At 40.8% G+C, this 17,481-nt stretch overlaps 1 protein-coding gene across 7 annotated transcripts in view; it reads left to right on the forward strand.

Annotated features, from left to right (window-relative positions):
* ULK2 (unc-51 like autophagy activating kinase 2) overlaps positions 1-17,481 on the forward strand; it is a 93,546-nt gene that overhangs the window by 1,610 nt on the left and 74,455 nt on the right. For all 7 annotated transcript variants that reach the window (XR_003964893.1, XR_003964894.1, XR_003964895.1 and 4 more), the window contains exons 3-7: positions 937-978; positions 11,071-11,103; positions 11,393-11,429; positions 16,001-16,174; positions 17,095-17,168. Coding sequence is in view for 3 of the 7 variants with exons in the window: in XM_030296914.1 (XP_030152774.1) it covers positions 937-978; positions 11,071-11,103; positions 11,393-11,429; positions 16,001-16,174; positions 17,095-17,168 (360 nt within the window). In the remaining 4 variants the exon portion in view is untranslated. The remainder of the gene's footprint in view (positions 1-936; positions 979-11,070; positions 11,104-11,392; positions 11,430-16,000; positions 16,175-17,094; positions 17,169-17,481) is intronic.

Here is a 17,481-nt window from a genome sequence, read left to right on the forward strand (position 1 = left end):
CTGTTTTTAAGAATAGATGTTTGTGTTCTTGGCCAGTGCTTAGAAGGGGTTCTGGGAAGGCTGATTTTAGCTTCTCCTAATTTCTTTTCCTTAGTTACTGTGTTACTGTTTGAGAAGAGGCAGGCCCTTCTTATCCATCATTTAGCTCTTCTGTTGATCCCTTTCGTGTTACATTTAAGTATTTGGGGGAGAAGGGGACTGGGGACAGTTGGAATCTTTTTTCCTTGTAAGTTGAAAAGAATTACCTACCTTGCAAGTGGCCTTTTTAGATCACTCACGAGCAGTGTTATCGCAATGAGATGCTTTGAGGAAAAAAATGGTCTCCTAGTCAAATGAGTGTGGAAAATCCTGTCCACTACATACTTCTTGGAGAGTCACTCACAAAGCACTTTGCTCAGTAAAGAAAGTCTGAAAAATTGCTCAATGAAGAAACTAGTTTAGATGTATGTAACTAGTTTCCCAAACTGATAAGAACATAGACCCCTCACCTAACACTAGCTTTCATCAAGACTACTACCCTCTTAGCTCTTTGAGCTAAGAATTATGCTTCGTTTTCTTTCAGACAAATTATCTGCTCTTTAAAAGCATTTTGGAACTTATGCCTTTAGTGCTGTTAGAGTTGTATACTGAATTTAAAAGACTCCCAGAAAGTCTGCGGTCATACTACCTGTGATATTTATTTTGTAGACAAGAGTACTCCCTGTGTTAAGAGTCTAACAAATGATCGTGGTGAAGAAACATTTAGGGCCCAAGTAAAGTTTGATCAGGCACATTTCGTCTTATTTTTTCGTAAATTGAATTGTTCTAATCCAGTCATCAGAAGTGTGGTATATAGAAATTGTATGTATGTATGTGTATGTGTGTGTATACTTAATATCTATTTGCATATTGAAATGTGTTAGAACGAATATTTTAAATTCTCAATTTCCTTAACAGGAACTTCAGCACGAAAATATTGTAGCCCTCTATGATGTTCAGGTACCTTATTATTATTATTTTAAAATTTGCATGTCAATAAAGAACTTTTCTGTTTCATACAAATGTAAATGAATCATAATAGAAATAGAAAACTGCCTTATTCTTGTTAGCAAGGTATATAGTTTGAGTTATATGTTTGTTAATAAATTGTTTAAAGTAGCAGAGAGCGATAGGTTAAAATGATGTGCTGCATGAGTATGGTTGTACTATGGGAGTAGTGTTTTAAGTCAGGTAGAGGAATATTGATACCAGATCTGGCATTTCTGTGATAAATGTAGAAAGGACTGTTGTGGGTTCTTAAAAAATTAGAGCTTTTTTCTTATTGCAAAAGCAACACTTGCTAATTGTAGAGGTATTAGAAAATAAATAAAAGCAAGGAAACTGCATACTCCTCACCCTGATGTATCTGATCATCACAGTAGAGTTACACTTTATTTGGAGGTGGGAAGGCTGGGTTCTCAAGTTATCATCTAAGGCGACATTTCTATACAGACAAAATTACCCTTGGAAATCCTTTTGAAAAGCCCCAAGTTGGAGAAAATTACTATTTGGGGGGGGGGGGCACCAGGGTAAGCAGTTGGCTTTTATGTTTAGGGGCATATTGGGTTTTAAATACTAAAACCACTCTTCTCTAGCATGGCTTGTGTGACAGCCCCAGGGGTTTGAGATCTACCGAGGGGGCAGGGAGGGCAGCCAGCCGACTCGGCTTCCCCCTGGATTCTCACTTCAAAGCAGACTAGGGTGCACGATTTACGTTATTTCCTTCTTTTGTTTTTCTTAGTCTGGACAGTTGAATTCCAGTAAAGTAGATGGACATGTTATGTGATTCTGCTGTATGTGTTTCTAGCTAAAATTTTTTCTGTATACACTCGCATTACTCAAATTCATTAGTTTTATAAGGTTTTGAGTGGCTGCTATGCACCAGGCATCATTCTAAGTGTAGGAACAAAGTAGTGAGTAAAACAAAGTCCTTGCTTTCAGTGTGCTTAATTTTAGTGGGGTGGAGCGAAATGGACCGTTCTTCAACGTACTTCTTTTTTTGTGTATAGTCATTTTTCATGCAGCCATGAAATACTACAAAGTATTTAAACCCATGTTACAAGATGTGTCATTTTTTTCCCATTACAGGAAAGTGCTATGGGGATAATAGTGAAGTTCTGGACATATCTTAGATTATTTATGTTCAGTTTCTAGAATTGGAATTACCAGGGTAATTTTAAAGTTCTTGGTGTTAGAGTGTGATTACTCTCCAAAAAAATTGCAATTTAAATTTCACATACAGACTGTTGTGAGTGACTGTGGGGTGTATTTTATTACCTATTGAAATAGGTGTAACTCATTCCTTCAGCCCAGATAGAGCAGCATAGAAAGGAGAAAAAACTTGAGTCAAAACTCAACTTCTCTCACAATCCCTAGTTGAAATGTAGATTCTCCTCGGAGCTGTTTGTGCAGCCTGTCTTGGTCTTTGGAGACAGAGGGCACCAAGTGGTGCAAGTCAGTGCCTGGTACAAAAAATGTTAAATAATATTAACTCTTAATATCCCATTTTTTGAGAAGCACCGAAGACCCTGTCAATTGCAGAGTAGAATTTCTTTTCAGAAGAGAGAGTGTACTTAAACTTCATTCCATTAGAAAAATATTTTTAAGTACTAGCTTTGGTTGTAGAATGAGATACTTAAGGGGAACATGTACTCAAAAACCTGAATTACCAAACAATCAGGAATATGAAGGTGACTGCATTAAAAATGTTTATATTTTATCCACTGTATGTTACTGGAAATACATAAAGTTAAGACCTCTCAGTCAAGTAAATATGTTCTTGAGCATTTGGCTAATGAGTGAACAGAGTCTTGATCTACTATTTTAGGTTTGCCCCCTTATAAATTTAGTTGTTTACTGTATGTTTATAGAGACAGTAGAACAGTAATTTTACCAACTTGAACATTATTTTTCCCGGCCATCAGTTTTGGAGATGTAAAATTTATGGATACACTTTTATAAATTGAGAACTTTGACATTGTTTCTAACAAATCTGGTTTCAGTTTAGATGACATTTAAAAAGCAACATATTTTCCCATTATAAAATTAATATATCCCCCTAGTTAAAATAATCATTATGAACATGAGTAAATTCTAAAAGAAATGGCAATTCTCAGAGACACCACTGTTACATTTCTTGTAGAGTTTTCAGAATACATTTATGCCTCTTTAACCATTTATAATTAGATTTTTAACCTTTTAATTGTGAGAGATTTACTAATAGAAGAGTATTTGTACATGAATGCAGCTTGTTTTATTGGACTTAATGTATTTTGGATACAGTTTCATGTCACTACAGTATTATAGGGCTAAATGATAATTTACTTAAAACCCAGTTGTGGCCATTTGGGTTGTTTGGTATTTTTTCCTGTTAGAAACAGTGCTGGAGAGAAAGTTGTGTACATATCTTTGCTCATTTGTATGAGTGTTCTTGTAGAATAAATCCCTTGTCATGGAATTGTTTGGCCAAAGATATTACTGCATTGCCTTCCGAAAGGTTATACCAATAGCCTGTTTTTTTTCCTTTTTTGACAATCTCATGGGAAGACAGTAGCTTAAGTTTTAATTTTTATTTCTTAAATCATTAGTGCATTGACCATCTTTTTTTTCTTTAAAATTTTTTTTAATGTGTATTTATTTTTGAGAGAGAGATGGAGCATGAGCGGGGGAGGGTCAGAGAGCGAGGGAGACACAGAATCCGAAACAGGCTCCAGGCCCTGAGCTGTCAGCACAGAGCCCTATGCCAGGCTTGACCTCATGAACCGTGAGATCATGACCTGAGCCGAAGTCGGACGCTTCACTGACTGAGCCACCCAGGTGCCCCAGTGCATTGACCATCTTAATGTTTTATTTGCCTTTTTATATTTCTTCTGTGGCTTTCCTGTTGCTGTTCTGTGATGCTTCTGTTGTGTTCATCTTTCTTACTGATTTCTTTGCAATTGGTATTTCTTGAGTCAGTTAATGAGGTATGCGGGAGTTAGTGGTGAACAAAACAGCAATGGCCCTCGTCCTTGTAGAGCTCACAGTATAGTGGGGAAGAGGACGTGAAGCTAATAGCCACTTACTCTAAGCGTGCCCAGTGCAGTGAGACAGAACCGTTGAAGACCTTTGAGAGGACACCACATGGGGGCTACGCACTTTACGGGCTGGGGAAGACTTGGTGAAGAGATGATGTTTAAGCTGACTTGACAGAAGAGTGGGAGCCAGCCAGGCTGGGGCAGGTGGGAGAAGAGCAGGGAAGTGTCCCAAGCAGATGAAGCCTTCTGTGGAGAGCAGGCAGGAGGGTGAGAGCTTGAGGAGCCAGGGGAAGGCTGGGTGAGGGGAGTGCGGGAGTGAGGGGAGGGTGGCGGCAGGCGATGCTGGCGAGGTTGGCAGGGGCCACCTTTGTTCTGAGGGCAGCGCAGGGCCATTGAAGAGTTTTAAGAGCAGGAGAGTGATATGTCTGTTTTTCAGAAGATACAGATCTTTGAACCTTCTGGGCAAGAGGTAAGTATTGTCAGTTAGGAGTACTTTACCTGTATGATGGTCAATTGCCTGGATAAAGATCCACCACTAGGTAATTTTTAGCGTAGTGGGAAAAGAGGATTCATTTAATAAATGGTGCTGGCAAAACCGAGTATCTGAGAAAGAGTAAAGTTGGATCCCTGTTCTCATCATGTTCCGTAACAATTTCCAAATGAATGAAAGGCTTAAATATATAAAATACCCAATAAGGACCTTAGCATAATACATAGATGACTGTATATAACCCAAGAGTTAGAAAGATTTTTTAAATCAAGATAAGAAACTCTGAAGCTGTAGAAATAGGGATATAGGGGCGCCTGGGTGGCTCAGTCGGTTCAGCCTCTGACCTGGTTTCGGCTCAGGTCATGACCTCAACGGTTTTGGGCGTTTGAGTCACACTCTGCTTCTGTGCTGGCACCACGGAGCCTGCTTGGGATTCTCTCTCCCTCTGTCTCTGTTCCTCCGCTGCTCACACTGTCACCGTCTCTCTCTCTCTCTCTCTCTCTCTCTCTCTCTCTCTCAGTAAATAAATAAATAGGGAAGTAGGCACATAAAATCTTTAAAAACTTCTTTTTATGGCCAATAATACCATGAACAAATCGATAGCCATAAAAAGGAACAAACTTGATACATGCCACAGCATATGATGTATTAAACATGCTTGTGGGGTGTCCCAATTGGGTGGGGGCCGGTGGTGCAGGCGGTGAAAGAATTCACCCAAGGCAGAACTAAGGAGATAGAAGTTTATCGAATACAGTGCAAGGGAGCAGTGGGCAGGACAGCGAAGGAGAGATGCTGTCTCTCGCGTCTTCGAGGATGCGGTGGTGGGGGGCTGTAGTTAGTTATAGTGAGGGAGTACGGGGACAGAGGAAGTTTTCCCTTTTTTGGTAACCGTGCCCAGTCGTGAGTAACTCATTGGCCACTTAGGGCCTGTGGCCATTTTGAGGTGGGTCGCTTGATGAGCCTGTTTGCGTTCAGCTCGGTGGTCACTGTGGTCACTGCCTTGCTCAAGTTTCCATTGCTCAAGCTGTTGCCCAAAAGTGGCCTCTACCATGTTGAGAAAAAGAAGCCAGCCACACAAAGCTACTGTTTGATTCTGTTTTGTGAGTTCCAAGAGGAGACTAGGGTGGTAGAAATCGGGGATAATACAGCAGAGGGTGCCTCTGGGGAGGTGGGGGTTGACCGCAAGGAGGATGAAGGAACTTTCTGGGGCGACGGAAATGATCCGTAGCTCGGCTGGAAGTGTAGTTACGTGAATGTATCCATTTGTCACGGCACATTGAACTGCACACTGAAATCTCTGTGTATTAATGTGTGTACATTAGACCATAACATAATTCAAGAAAAGGCAATTGACAGATACCAGTTGGAGAAAGTATTTACAACACAACAGATAATAGGCTAATATCTGAAACATATAAATCTCTCACAAACTGGTAAGGAAAAGATAACCCAAAGAGACAGTAAGCAAAGGATATAAACTGTTGGTTCTCATAAGAGAAATAAAAATGGCTAATGTATGAAATGATATTCACGGACAAGCAGTCAGGGAAACGTAAATTAAAGTAACAGTGAGGTGCCACTTCTCACTCACCCCTTTGGCAAAATTAAAAAGTGCATTAATTCTTCCTGGTGGAATTGGGTAGGAGGTGTGAAATATGCTCATGGATCACTGGTAGAAACGTGAATCGTAAGAACATTTTTGGCATGCTATCTGACAATATTTTGTCACCCTGTAAGAATATTCTCGACGTTGCAATCAGAATAATCCTGGTAATGTAAGTCAGGGCTTGTTAGTCCTCTGCTCAGACTGGGATTCTGCAGCGGCTCCCTATTTTTATCAGAGTGGAAGCCGAAGTCCTTATTTGCACAGCATAACCGCGTTCTCTCTCACCCCGTCTGTCTTGTGCTTCTCTGTGTTTGCTGCTGCTTCTGACGGCTCCTGTTGCAGTCCATTCTCGGGGCCCTTGCCCCCTTTTTCCTTCTCCCCAGGACCTTTCTTCCCAGATACACTGTATGTGCAGATATTTCTACATGTCTGTAGTATATATAGGTATATTCCCAACCTTCTTTAGGTCTTTACCCAAACACTATGTTTTCAAAAGCTTTCTTTAGCCACCCTCAGTAAAATGAACAATCCCCTCCCCAACACTATCTCCCCTCCCTACTGTTACAAACAGTTAGGACTTAGGCAGTTTGGAGACTTATGGGCAAATCAGGTTTAGATTAGGTGGGTACTTTGTTATCACTTCCTGAGTTTGTGACCGGGGCCCGAGGGTACAAGAGCACCTGGCTCCCGGGGTCCCAAACAGACCAGGTTTGGACAAAGTCCGAAGGCAGAGAGAGGAGCGTAGGTGAAACAAGAAAGGGATTTTGATTTTCAGTGAGGCCACTACCGGGAAGACAGCGGACCAGGGTCTCAAAGATTGTCTCCAAAGTGCTGAAAGTACGTCTAGGTTTACCTAAGGAAAATATGGGGCAAAGGTCACTGGGTACCTGCAGGTGGGCAGTAAAGGTCAGGTCAATCCCTGTCTTAGGGTCAATCACAGGGGGTCTTGGTGGGGTTGGGACCCCGTCCGTCTCGCTTTGCCCTCCAGGGCTTTTGCCTGAGTTAAGAAGAAGAACTTTATCAATTAGAAAGTACCCACTGAGGTCTGAATGGAGGTAGTACCAGCAACCTCCTCCTTGGATTTGATTAATTGCTAGAGTGGCTCACAGGACTCAGAAAAGCATTTCACTTACTAGGGTATTGGTTTATTATAAAAGGATATAAAAGAACATAACTCAGAAACAGCCAGACGGAAGCATAGGGTGAGGTATGTGGGGAGAGCTTTCACTCCCCACATGCCTCTGAGCTCCATCCTTTTGGAGTTTTACGGAGGCTGTGTTACATAGCTGCACTTGATTAAATCAGTGGCCGCTGGTGATTTAACTCCGTCTCTAGCCCCTCCTCTCCCTTCCCTGGAGGTGGGATGGGGTGAGGAGGGGTTGGGCTGAAATTTCCAACTCTCTGATCCAACTGTTGGTTTCTCTGGCAAACCAGGCCCTATCCTTAGGGGACTTTCCAAAGGTCACCTCAAGAACTAACAAAAGATCCTTCCATATCTGATCCCTTAGCAGATCACAAGGATTTTCTTTTCTTTATGAGATAACCCATAGGAGTCACCTGAGGCATGGAGAATAAATCAGGAAAAGTAGCAGAGAAGTGGTGAGGGATGGGTTTTAGGAGCCAAGGATTTTTATTGAATCTTTCTCTTGCTATTTACTTAATTCTTTTGTTACTTTCTGTTTCTCCCCTTCTGATCCTGAGCATCTAAATTCTGCTGGAGAAAACACCTAGTCATGCTGTCTGATTTTTAAATTCTCTTTATTGTTTTCTAAATTACAAAAGTAATAGGGCCTGGGTGGAAAAACAATTTAAATAGCCTAGTTGTGTATTAAGTAATGAAGAGATGCCCTCTTCTGACACCTCCCCTTATTTCTTTTTCCAGAAAAAAAACCCTCCACTGTCGTGCATCCTTCAAAAGACTTTATTTTTTTATTTGTTAACACCACCCCCTTGGTAAAGGAGGGATGATAATCCAACTCTTCTTACTTACAGGATGCAATGAGGCTGTCTGGTCCCATGTAACCCCAAGGAGAAATAATTCTGAGGATTGTGTTTTTACTCAAACAAATTGCTTCCCAAATTGTTTCTTTCATCTACATTTTTGTATACTGGCATAGAGTTCTTCTTAAGAATACCTTCCCCCCCCCCCCCGCCCTTAGGGATTTTCTATCTTATTAAAGAGTTTGAGTAGGGGAATGATAAAATGAAATTCATTATACTTAATTTTGTGGATGGAAGTTCTGGGGAGGAGTTGAGGGTGATTAGTTTCCTGATTTTAGAAAAGGAGGACAGATGTGTATTCAACTTTGGGAAACCCTCTGTGGTCTGGCTCACAGGTCTGTTGGCCTCACTTCTCAGCCTTTCTGTCCCTTTAAGTATCTCTTCAAGTTCTTCCCTGGTGCCCCAGTACCATCAGAGTTTCAGTTTGTCTGTTGAAGACTTGATTGTTTTTTCAGTTCTCTTTTCTTTTTGCTGACTCTTTCCTGGCTCTTAGAGCTAAGTGCTTCACTTGAAAGGTGTGCACTGTTTTGTATTGGAGGCCCTTAAGGAGGGGAGTGTTCAGGAGAGAATGATAGGATCAGTGGAGATTCTCACTGCTTTAAAGGTGGGCAAAAGAAGGTTTGCCTGAGAAATCAAGGATGTTAAAATATTTCTTTTGATATCTTTACATTGAGTTAGCAGTTTAGTCTCCCCTAAGGAATTATTAGTTCTCTTTTCTCTTCAGTAGTTAGGATATGGTGCCATTATCTGATTAAGCAATACTGATTTGAGATAATATTTTTGTAACTCCTACTCAAGAAGAAGAAAACTGTGTTGAAAGTTACTGGTTTAATTATATCTCAGTATTTTGGGGGATGATAGGGTATTTTGGGGGATGATAGGGTATTTTGGTCTGGATTTGATCAGGTGAGATGGCTAAACCTAAGGCTGATTCACCATAGAGATGATTTCACTCGTAGAGTAGATTTTTGTTTTTACTTATGATAAAAGGAAATAAGTATTTCTTACAGATTTGCTTTTGTAGCCTGCTGGAGGCTGACTGGTCTCTACTTCCTTCCTGATCATGGGAGTGCTGCTGTTCTGGGAAACCAAGTGTCTGTTCTAGGTTTGCAGCCTGGCTCTCCACGCCCGCCATCCTGCTCAGGCAGGACTGTGGTTCCTGGTTCCTGGTTCCCCAGCAGAGAGCAGAAAGCACTGCTGTTTTTCTGAACTCCCATGTGCCTCTATGTGTGTGTGTTTGGGGGCGAGGGGGTTGCTCAAAGAATTGGGCACAAGGGGTTTGAATTTTTTGTCTAGTCCTGAAAATTAAGTGAAGTAAATCATCCCAAGTCCCTGAGTTTTTTTGCAGAAAATAATTTAATTCAGATCTTGCCTGGGGCATCCAGACCCTTGGTGAACACGGTGGAACCACTTTGTGGCAGCCCCTTCTGTTCCTTGTTGCACAGAAGTGCTCTAGACCAGAAGTGCTGCGACACCAGTTTGTATTTCTAATCTGTGTGAACTGATCCTTTATTTATAAAAGCCAATAAAAATGAATTTTTGTCAGAATGAAATAAAAAAGGACCTATGAACAGATGTCCAAGGTTTTTATTATTAGGATTAGCAGACATAAAATTATTTTATAGCTTTAAGACTTTTAAAATTTCTTTTAATTTCTATAATTATCTCATTGTGGGCTCATACCAAATAATTCACTGCTTGGCACTGGTCCTTGAACAATGCTCTGAGGGACACTGCCTTACATCTCCCTTTGTTCTCTGATAGAACCCCTCATTCTTTTTCTTTTTTTCTTTTTTCACATAGGACTCCTCATTCTTGAATTTAGGAGCTTAGTGAAGCCAAGTGCTGTTGGGAAAGGTTGTATCTTAAATCACACTTGAGCACTGTCTCAAGTTAGGGTATAGGAAGCACAATTTAAAATTTCATTAATGGGCACTAAACAGATGTCAGTTTAACATCCGACTTAGGCTCTGGTCATGATCTCACGGTTCGTGAGTTCGAGCCCCACATCTGTGCTGACAGCACAGAGCCTGCTTGGGATTCTCTGTCCCCTCTCTCTGCCCCTCCCTGACTCATGCTTTCTCTTTCTCTCAAAATAAATAAACATTTTTCATTAACTTTGAAATATTGTTACTGAAGAATCAGGACGTCAGTGTTTGAATTGCCCAAGCAACAGATCTGGAGCTATGTGAAATTTGAGAAACTTAGTAAAATTTCTTAATTCCTTAAAAATCAATCTGTTACTAAGATATGTGAGGAGAAATAATTGTCTTTTCTTTGCCACCAATTCCCAGATAATGTGATTGCCTCCAGAAAAAGACTAACCAGGGGGGCACCTGGGTGGCTTAGTCGGTTGAGCGTCTGACTTCGGCTCAGGTCATAATCTCACGGTCTGTGAGTTCCAGTCCCACGTTGGGCTCTGTGCTGACAGCTCGGAGCCTGGAGCCTGCTTCCAATTCTGTGTCTCCCTCTCTCGCTGACCCTCCCCATTCATGCTCTGTCTCTCTCTGTCTCAAAAATAAATAAACATTAAAAAAAAAAAAAGAAAAGAAAAAGACTAACCATCCTGGGTCATGTATTCCAGAAATCAGATTGTGCAGTTAGTGTTGCTAGATAGGATTTTTGAGTCACTGCTTAAATCATAAACTTTTCAAAGTAGAAGCGCTTCCCTGAGGACCAGAGAATCTTACCTTTTCTTTTTTTTTTTCCTCACAAATTTACCATAGCTTTGACCAAAGGATGAATCTTTCTTTAGTTCTTTCCATAAGCAGAATTGAACTTAATGACTACGTTAGTGTTATCAAAACTTGACTTGACTTTGAGGCTGGGATGCTTAAATTACTGTGCTGGGGATTTAAAATTTCACTTACCGATAGATTTTGTGAATTTTGGCTTCTTTCTTTCCCTACTCTAAATTATATTTAATGTTTACTTTTTAGGAATTACCCAACTCTGTCTTTCTGGTGATGGAGGTAGGTAGTAATATGTGCTGTTTAATTTACTTCAGATTCCTTTTGATTAATATGTACTTTAAAATTGACAGTAGATTATTTTTACTTGAAATTTTGAATTAAACTCCATTTAGTGATTTATATTCTACTTTATAAGGAATATAAAATTTTTTGATTCCATAGTGCTTATGTTTTTCAGACTAGGTTTACATTGTACACAAAGTATTTTTAATTGAAATTAACTGGTTGCAGATTGAATTAATCTTGAATCGGTTCCCTTATTTTAATTATTTTTTCTTCTATGTATCAGTACTGCAATGGTGGAGACCTGGCAGATTATTTGCAAGGTAATTTTTGTCTGTCTGTCAGTGTTCAGTGAAGATAGTACTGTGTGTGGTCTGTTGGATCCTGAGAGTTGCTTCTGAAGTAATGCTGACCCTGTTCTCTGCACTTGTATAGAAACAGTCAATAAATGTTTGTGTACTTGTTTAAGTGTGGTCACTTTGCCAACCAGTTGTCATTTGTTGTGGTTTTATTCCTAAACTTTATTTGCTTCTAGGTACTTACTTTATGTGTGCCTCTTTCTGACAGTGTTTGAGAGACGAGTCCTCTCCCCGAGAGAGAAAAAAACAAATATGTAGGTTCCTTTCTTCAAAAGACTCTGCTGAGTTGCCATCAGTGGGCCTTTAGTTCCTTCTGTTTCTTTAAAAAACAAAAAACAAAAAAATGATGAAAACATGTATCTAAGAATGTGTTTGTTAATGAGAATCTTTCTTGTAAATTAAAAAGTTACAAAGGATTAAAGGTAACACTGAAATTATTTCGTGGCACAGAGGTGAGATTTTAGTACTAGATGGTGCTAGAAATTCTGCGTCCAGAATGTATGTGCATAGGATAAAAGGTGTTCAGATCAATTGTGTCTCTCACAAGTAATTTCTAAATGGTGTTAGATGAGGCCGGCATCTACTTGTTCACTCCTTAAAATGCAAGGGAAATATGAAAAAAAAAACAAACAAAGAAAACAGTGAAAGGTTGATAATACCCCAACCTCTAGATAGATCCGGGCAGTTGATGGCGAAGTCACGACATCAGTGGATACACTTGCAAAGGGTATAGACAGTTTACAAGAGCATACTAAAAATGTTCCATTTCACCTAGTAATCAAGGAGTGCAATTGCAAATTTAAAAGTCTTTAAAGTATAAAACATTGCTCACTTTCAAAAGCTGTGTGGAGATTACTAGAAACAACACTGGGAGTGTTGCCACAGGCCACGACCGGTTGGTTGGTGCGGGGTGAAGTGGCCCTGGGCCTGAGGCTCCGGAGCATCTCCTTCCTGGCCTGGACCGGGCGTGCAGGGGACAGCGACGACCCCGGGGGCCGGGCGACACTGCGGATGTCACATGGGCTCTTCCGCCGGGCACAGCGGGCGAACGACAGCCAAGCTTCAACCTGACCTGGAAGATGGGGGCGGGAGAGGAGCCAAGACCCTCCTTGTCTCTGCGCCATGCCCCCCCCTCCCTGGCCCGTTAGTTCCGCGTGTTGTGTTCCTGCCCCAAGAGGAGACCACCAGGGCTCCGAGGCTGCTGCTTCTCCGGCTTCCCTCGCACAGAAGTGCTACCCGGGAGTGGGGTGGGGATGGGGGTGGTCTCCGGGGGTGGGGGGGGGGGTCTACCCTGCCCTCCAGTGCTGTGGGCCCTTCCCATCAGCCTAGGGAGAGGGCTGTGCCTCTTCTAAAGCCAGCATGCCTTAGGGAAGGCCCCGGAGAGAGACTGGATTTGGAAGTTCCTTTTAGGGCTAGGTGATTGCTGGGAAGGGGCAGGGGGAGGAGGGAGGGAAGAAACTGGTATAAATGCCCCCCCCCCCCCCATTAAAAAGATTATAGTTGAAGATCCAGTGTAAGCCCTTCTGTAGTCCTCTCCTGGCTTTCCCCCTTAAAGACAATGGTTATCTGGAATCTGGTAGTTTATTCCATGTGCAGTTTGTGTTTTTCCCAACCGAGATTCTTTTTTTCTTAATCCTCATTTGGTGCTTTATGTAAATATTCTCATTTGATTATATATGTATATGTCAAATGTCACTAATAGGACACATGAGACAGGCACTTTGGGTCACCACTGGTGGAAAGTTCAAGCTGGAAAACACCCTGCTTCTACATCCTTCTCAGTCAGTGACTCTCTAGTTCCTTGATGTTCTCAGTGATCCAGATAAACGCACCTTTCCCCGGGGTCAGATTGAGTGGCACCCTATCAGTTTAGTGCCCTCATTGGAGTATCAGTTTCCCTCACCGACAGAAGTCCTACTCAGTGATACAGGCACTGTTACGGGGGTAGGTCGCTTTGACAGCAGTTTTGTCCCTTATGTTGAACTCCATATTTGATATTCCGGAGCAGTAGTGTTAGAACAGGAGGCCCCAGAGTGAGGGGTGTATGAGCCTGAATGTCGGAGTCAGACAGGCAAGCCGCTCTTCACATCCCTTGATTGCTGTGATTTTGGTCGAGTCACTTAGCCTCCTTCTGGTGCCTCTCTGCTGTAGTTCTTACGGGAGTCCCTTGTCATTTGAAAACACTTGTAAAGGCATATGAGAGAAATCTGGACCTCAAGGAATTTTCGAGAGTTAAACTGTCCAGTATGGTAGCCACCAATCACGTGGGACTATTGAGCTCTTAAAATGTAGACTAGCCTGAAGATGTGCTGTAAATGTGAATATATTGATTTTCGAACGCTTCAAGGAAGAAAATGACTATCTCATTAAGTATGTTGATTATAAGTTGAAATCATATTTTGGATGATTATTTTCACCTGTTTCTTTTTACTTTTTAAAATGTGGCTACTAGAAAATTTAAAAGTTATGTATGTGGCTCACATACTGTTTCTGTTGGAGAGCGCTGGTCTAGAAGATCTAATGCCATTACTTCACAACACGATGATGATCATTTAATCCTTCTATTTGCTTTGTTAAGGAAAATGCTATTAACGTTTTCAAAAGCTAGAACACGGATTCTACTGATTGCAAGTTGAAAACAAATTTTAAGTTAATTATCAAGTTGTACTTCAACATGAATTCCAGCAGAATATTGAGTGTGGCAGGAGTGGCTGAGCCTGCTTCCTCCGGGCTGATTTGCTCAAATGCTTTTTGCATTATTTTTTTTTGGAAGAGTGTCGATGTGGCCATGCCTTTAAAATAGTAAGTTTTAACATGGGAAATACAGTTTATAGGATCGTGATGAGAAATATGCATTCCACGTTCGTAAAAATATGAATATTTACTACAGCGTGTGTTCAGAAACAGCTTATGTTAGATCATTAATCCCCTTCCCCCACCCACCAACACACAAGAACAGCGTTAGAATTTGGACTCTGAAGCAAATAAATTTTAAGTGTATTCAATTGTATGTCATGGGGCAAAAATACAAGTTCTAAGCATCTGCAATCATTTGAAGTAACAAAATGTTTCTAATCCCTAAAATGAAAATGTAAATGAATGAAACAGAAAACAAATACTGCCCATTTTAATTTTTGCAACGTAACTTAAGTAGGCATTACAAAAATAAAGCTCCACACTCCCATCATTGGTTTGACCCACCCACTGAGATCCGGAAGAATACCCTCCATATTTTTAGCAGTGTTTATCTCTAAGGGATGGCATATGGGAGATAATCACTTTTTATATGTTTTAGTGTATTTAGATTTCTTTCTTTTTTGACAGCATCAAAGAATAAAAATGGGGGATAGGTTAAGAACAGCCCTCACAGAAAAAAGTATTTGATAATTTTTTAAACCAAGAGGATATATTTTATTTGAGGGTGTTAAGGGCATAAAATGTCATTATAACATGTCATTGAAATGATTTTAAAACTATAATACTTCATTTCCAAATGTAATGTTATTTTTATCTTCTTAATTGCATATGGAAAGGTCATGTGGAACATATTCTAGAGTTGTAAGGGCAGAAGTATGTTCACAGAGGATTTAGTAGACAGGGTCGTGGATGTTAAATCCTAATGTAGCTTCCAGGAATCACGCTTGGGACTTTTAGAGATCCACAGGAATAAAAAGTCTGTATTTGTGTACTGACTATGTTTGAGTACTTACTCTGTGCCAGGCTTTTTCTAAAGTCTTCATTATTAAAGGTGCTGTCTTGTTTGATGGTCACAACAGCCCCAGGTGGTTAGTCTGATTTTGGCTTTTTATAGATGAGGAAGTAGGCACAGAAGGTTCATCTTCCAGGGTCACACAGGAAGTAGGAGGAGGAGCTGGGATTTGAACAAAGGCAGCCTGACTCCAGACCCAGCTGTTAACCATTCCATGCTCCAGCATACACACAGGCACACTTCAGGATTTACTGAATGATGAGCACCCTCCAATAATGTTCATTCTGTCTCTTTACAGTAGTGAAAGATACTGTGGTAGGTCAGGAGTGTTGCAGGGCAGGGGTGATGAGGGGAGGGAGATGTGGGAACACGGATCCCTGCCTGACACCTGCAAGTGGTGGTGAGGTCCAGGTCTCTATGCAAGGATTTCACCTGTCTTTAATTTGTGTTCTTGTTAATTGTTGGAAGTACATATGGACCTTTATCCCAGATATTTGGCTAGTAAGAAGGGGAACTTGACTTTTTGTCTTCTTAAGGGGAAGTACCTGTTGTGTGTGCAGTAATGTGGACACCTTCACAGTAAAAATGGGAAAGGAAAAACACCAGTGAAATGAAATGCAAATGTAAATCAGTTCTCTCTAGTACAGATTGTGTAAAATGTTTGAGGTGTCTGATGTCTTTTCATAGACTTAAATTATTAGAGTAAAAGGAAGAAAAAAAAACCTGGTTCCTTATTCCCCCTACATTCTTAACTCGATTCTGTTGATAGAAGATGCAGATGGTATTTGAGTTTGTGTGCTTAAATATTTAATTCCTTTTCTACCAGCTAAGGGAACTCTCAGCGAAGATACTATTAGAGTGTTTCTGCATCAGATTGCAGCTGCCATGCGAATTCTGCACAGCAAAGGAATAATCCACAGGGATCTCAAACCACAGAACATCTTGCTGTCATACGCCAATCGCAGAAAGTCCAACGTCAGTGGTATTCGCATCAAAATAGGTAAATGGCCACATAGCGTTTTATGCAAAAGGACGCTTTTGAGACTTTGTAGTTTTGGATGATTTCAGTTCAGCTTTGTAGAATGACGGGTTTTGTTGATGCACTTTGGGCATTTTTATTGAGTTCAGTGAGGTGCATTTGGATATGGGAAACTTTACATTACTGGTAGCATATGCTGAATCTTAGGACCCAGGGGCCCATGGATTCCCAGCAGCAAACCCTATCCTGCTTCTCATCAGAGGGAAGCTGATGTGGTACAGTCCTGGCAGCAATGGAATGACACTGGTTCTTTACAACTCATGGGATTTTAACGCAAGGGGTCGAAGAGACCATTTAACTCAGCCTTTCCTTTTTGGCTCTTGTATGTCACAATTATTTCAAGCAGTTTGTAATAATAGGCATTTTTTCTTTTCTTTTTCTTTTTTTTTTTTTGTAATAGTAGGTATTTTTCAAGCTTTTCTTTTTGTACAAAAAAGTACAAATATATATATATATATTTTTTTTTTCTTACCAGTATTTAAAGAAATTTCTGATTTTACATGTGTTACATATGGATCTGGAGAAGGCAAAAAAAAAAAAACAAAAAAAAAAACCCAGTTCAAATTCTATACCTGGTATCGTATTTAGTGAGAGCTGCCTTAATGAATCATCTGTTACAGTTAGCACTTTGTCTTGCAAAGCTTGGTGTTCCCTCCTTGTTTCAGGACTGGCAGGGCAGTGACTTGTTCGGCTGGTGGCCAACACTGTTTTCTAGCCTGTGGAAATTGAGGTAGCAACTTTTCTTTTTGGCAGACAGGCTTATTCAATAAGCCACAAATCTCTCACAATTCCTTGTGCCCTCTTGTATCTTGAAGATACGATCTGTGTCAAGCATGAGTAAAAGTATCGTTTGTTTTTCTCCTTTTTATTTTGTGATACAGCGGATTTTGGGTTTGCTCGTTACCTGCATAGTAACATGATGGCCGCAACCTTGTGTGGGTCCCCAATGTACATGGTGAGTGAGGGTTTTTTTTTGTCCTGACATGTGTAGATGATGGCGCCTTAGCCCTGGGATTTAAGTATAATGGTAGTTTCCAAGTAAGATGGGATTTTTATGTATGGTCTATCTTGTCGTTTGTAATTGCTAATAATTACTAACATTGATTATGTTACTGATAATGCTATAAGTCATCTTTTGCTTTAGCACAGTGGACCGGGGGTGCCCGGGTGGGCCAGTCAGTTAAGCATCCAACTTGGGCTTGGGTCATTATCTTGTAGTTTGAGCCCTGTGTTGGGTTCTGCGCTGACAGCTCAGAGCCTGGAGCCTG

The sequence above is a fragment of the Lynx canadensis genome, chromosome E1 (assembly GCF_007474595.2).
Source record: "Lynx canadensis isolate LIC74 chromosome E1, mLynCan4.pri.v2, whole genome shotgun sequence".
Classification (NCBI taxonomy): domain Eukaryota; kingdom Metazoa; phylum Chordata; class Mammalia; order Carnivora; family Felidae; genus Lynx; species Lynx canadensis.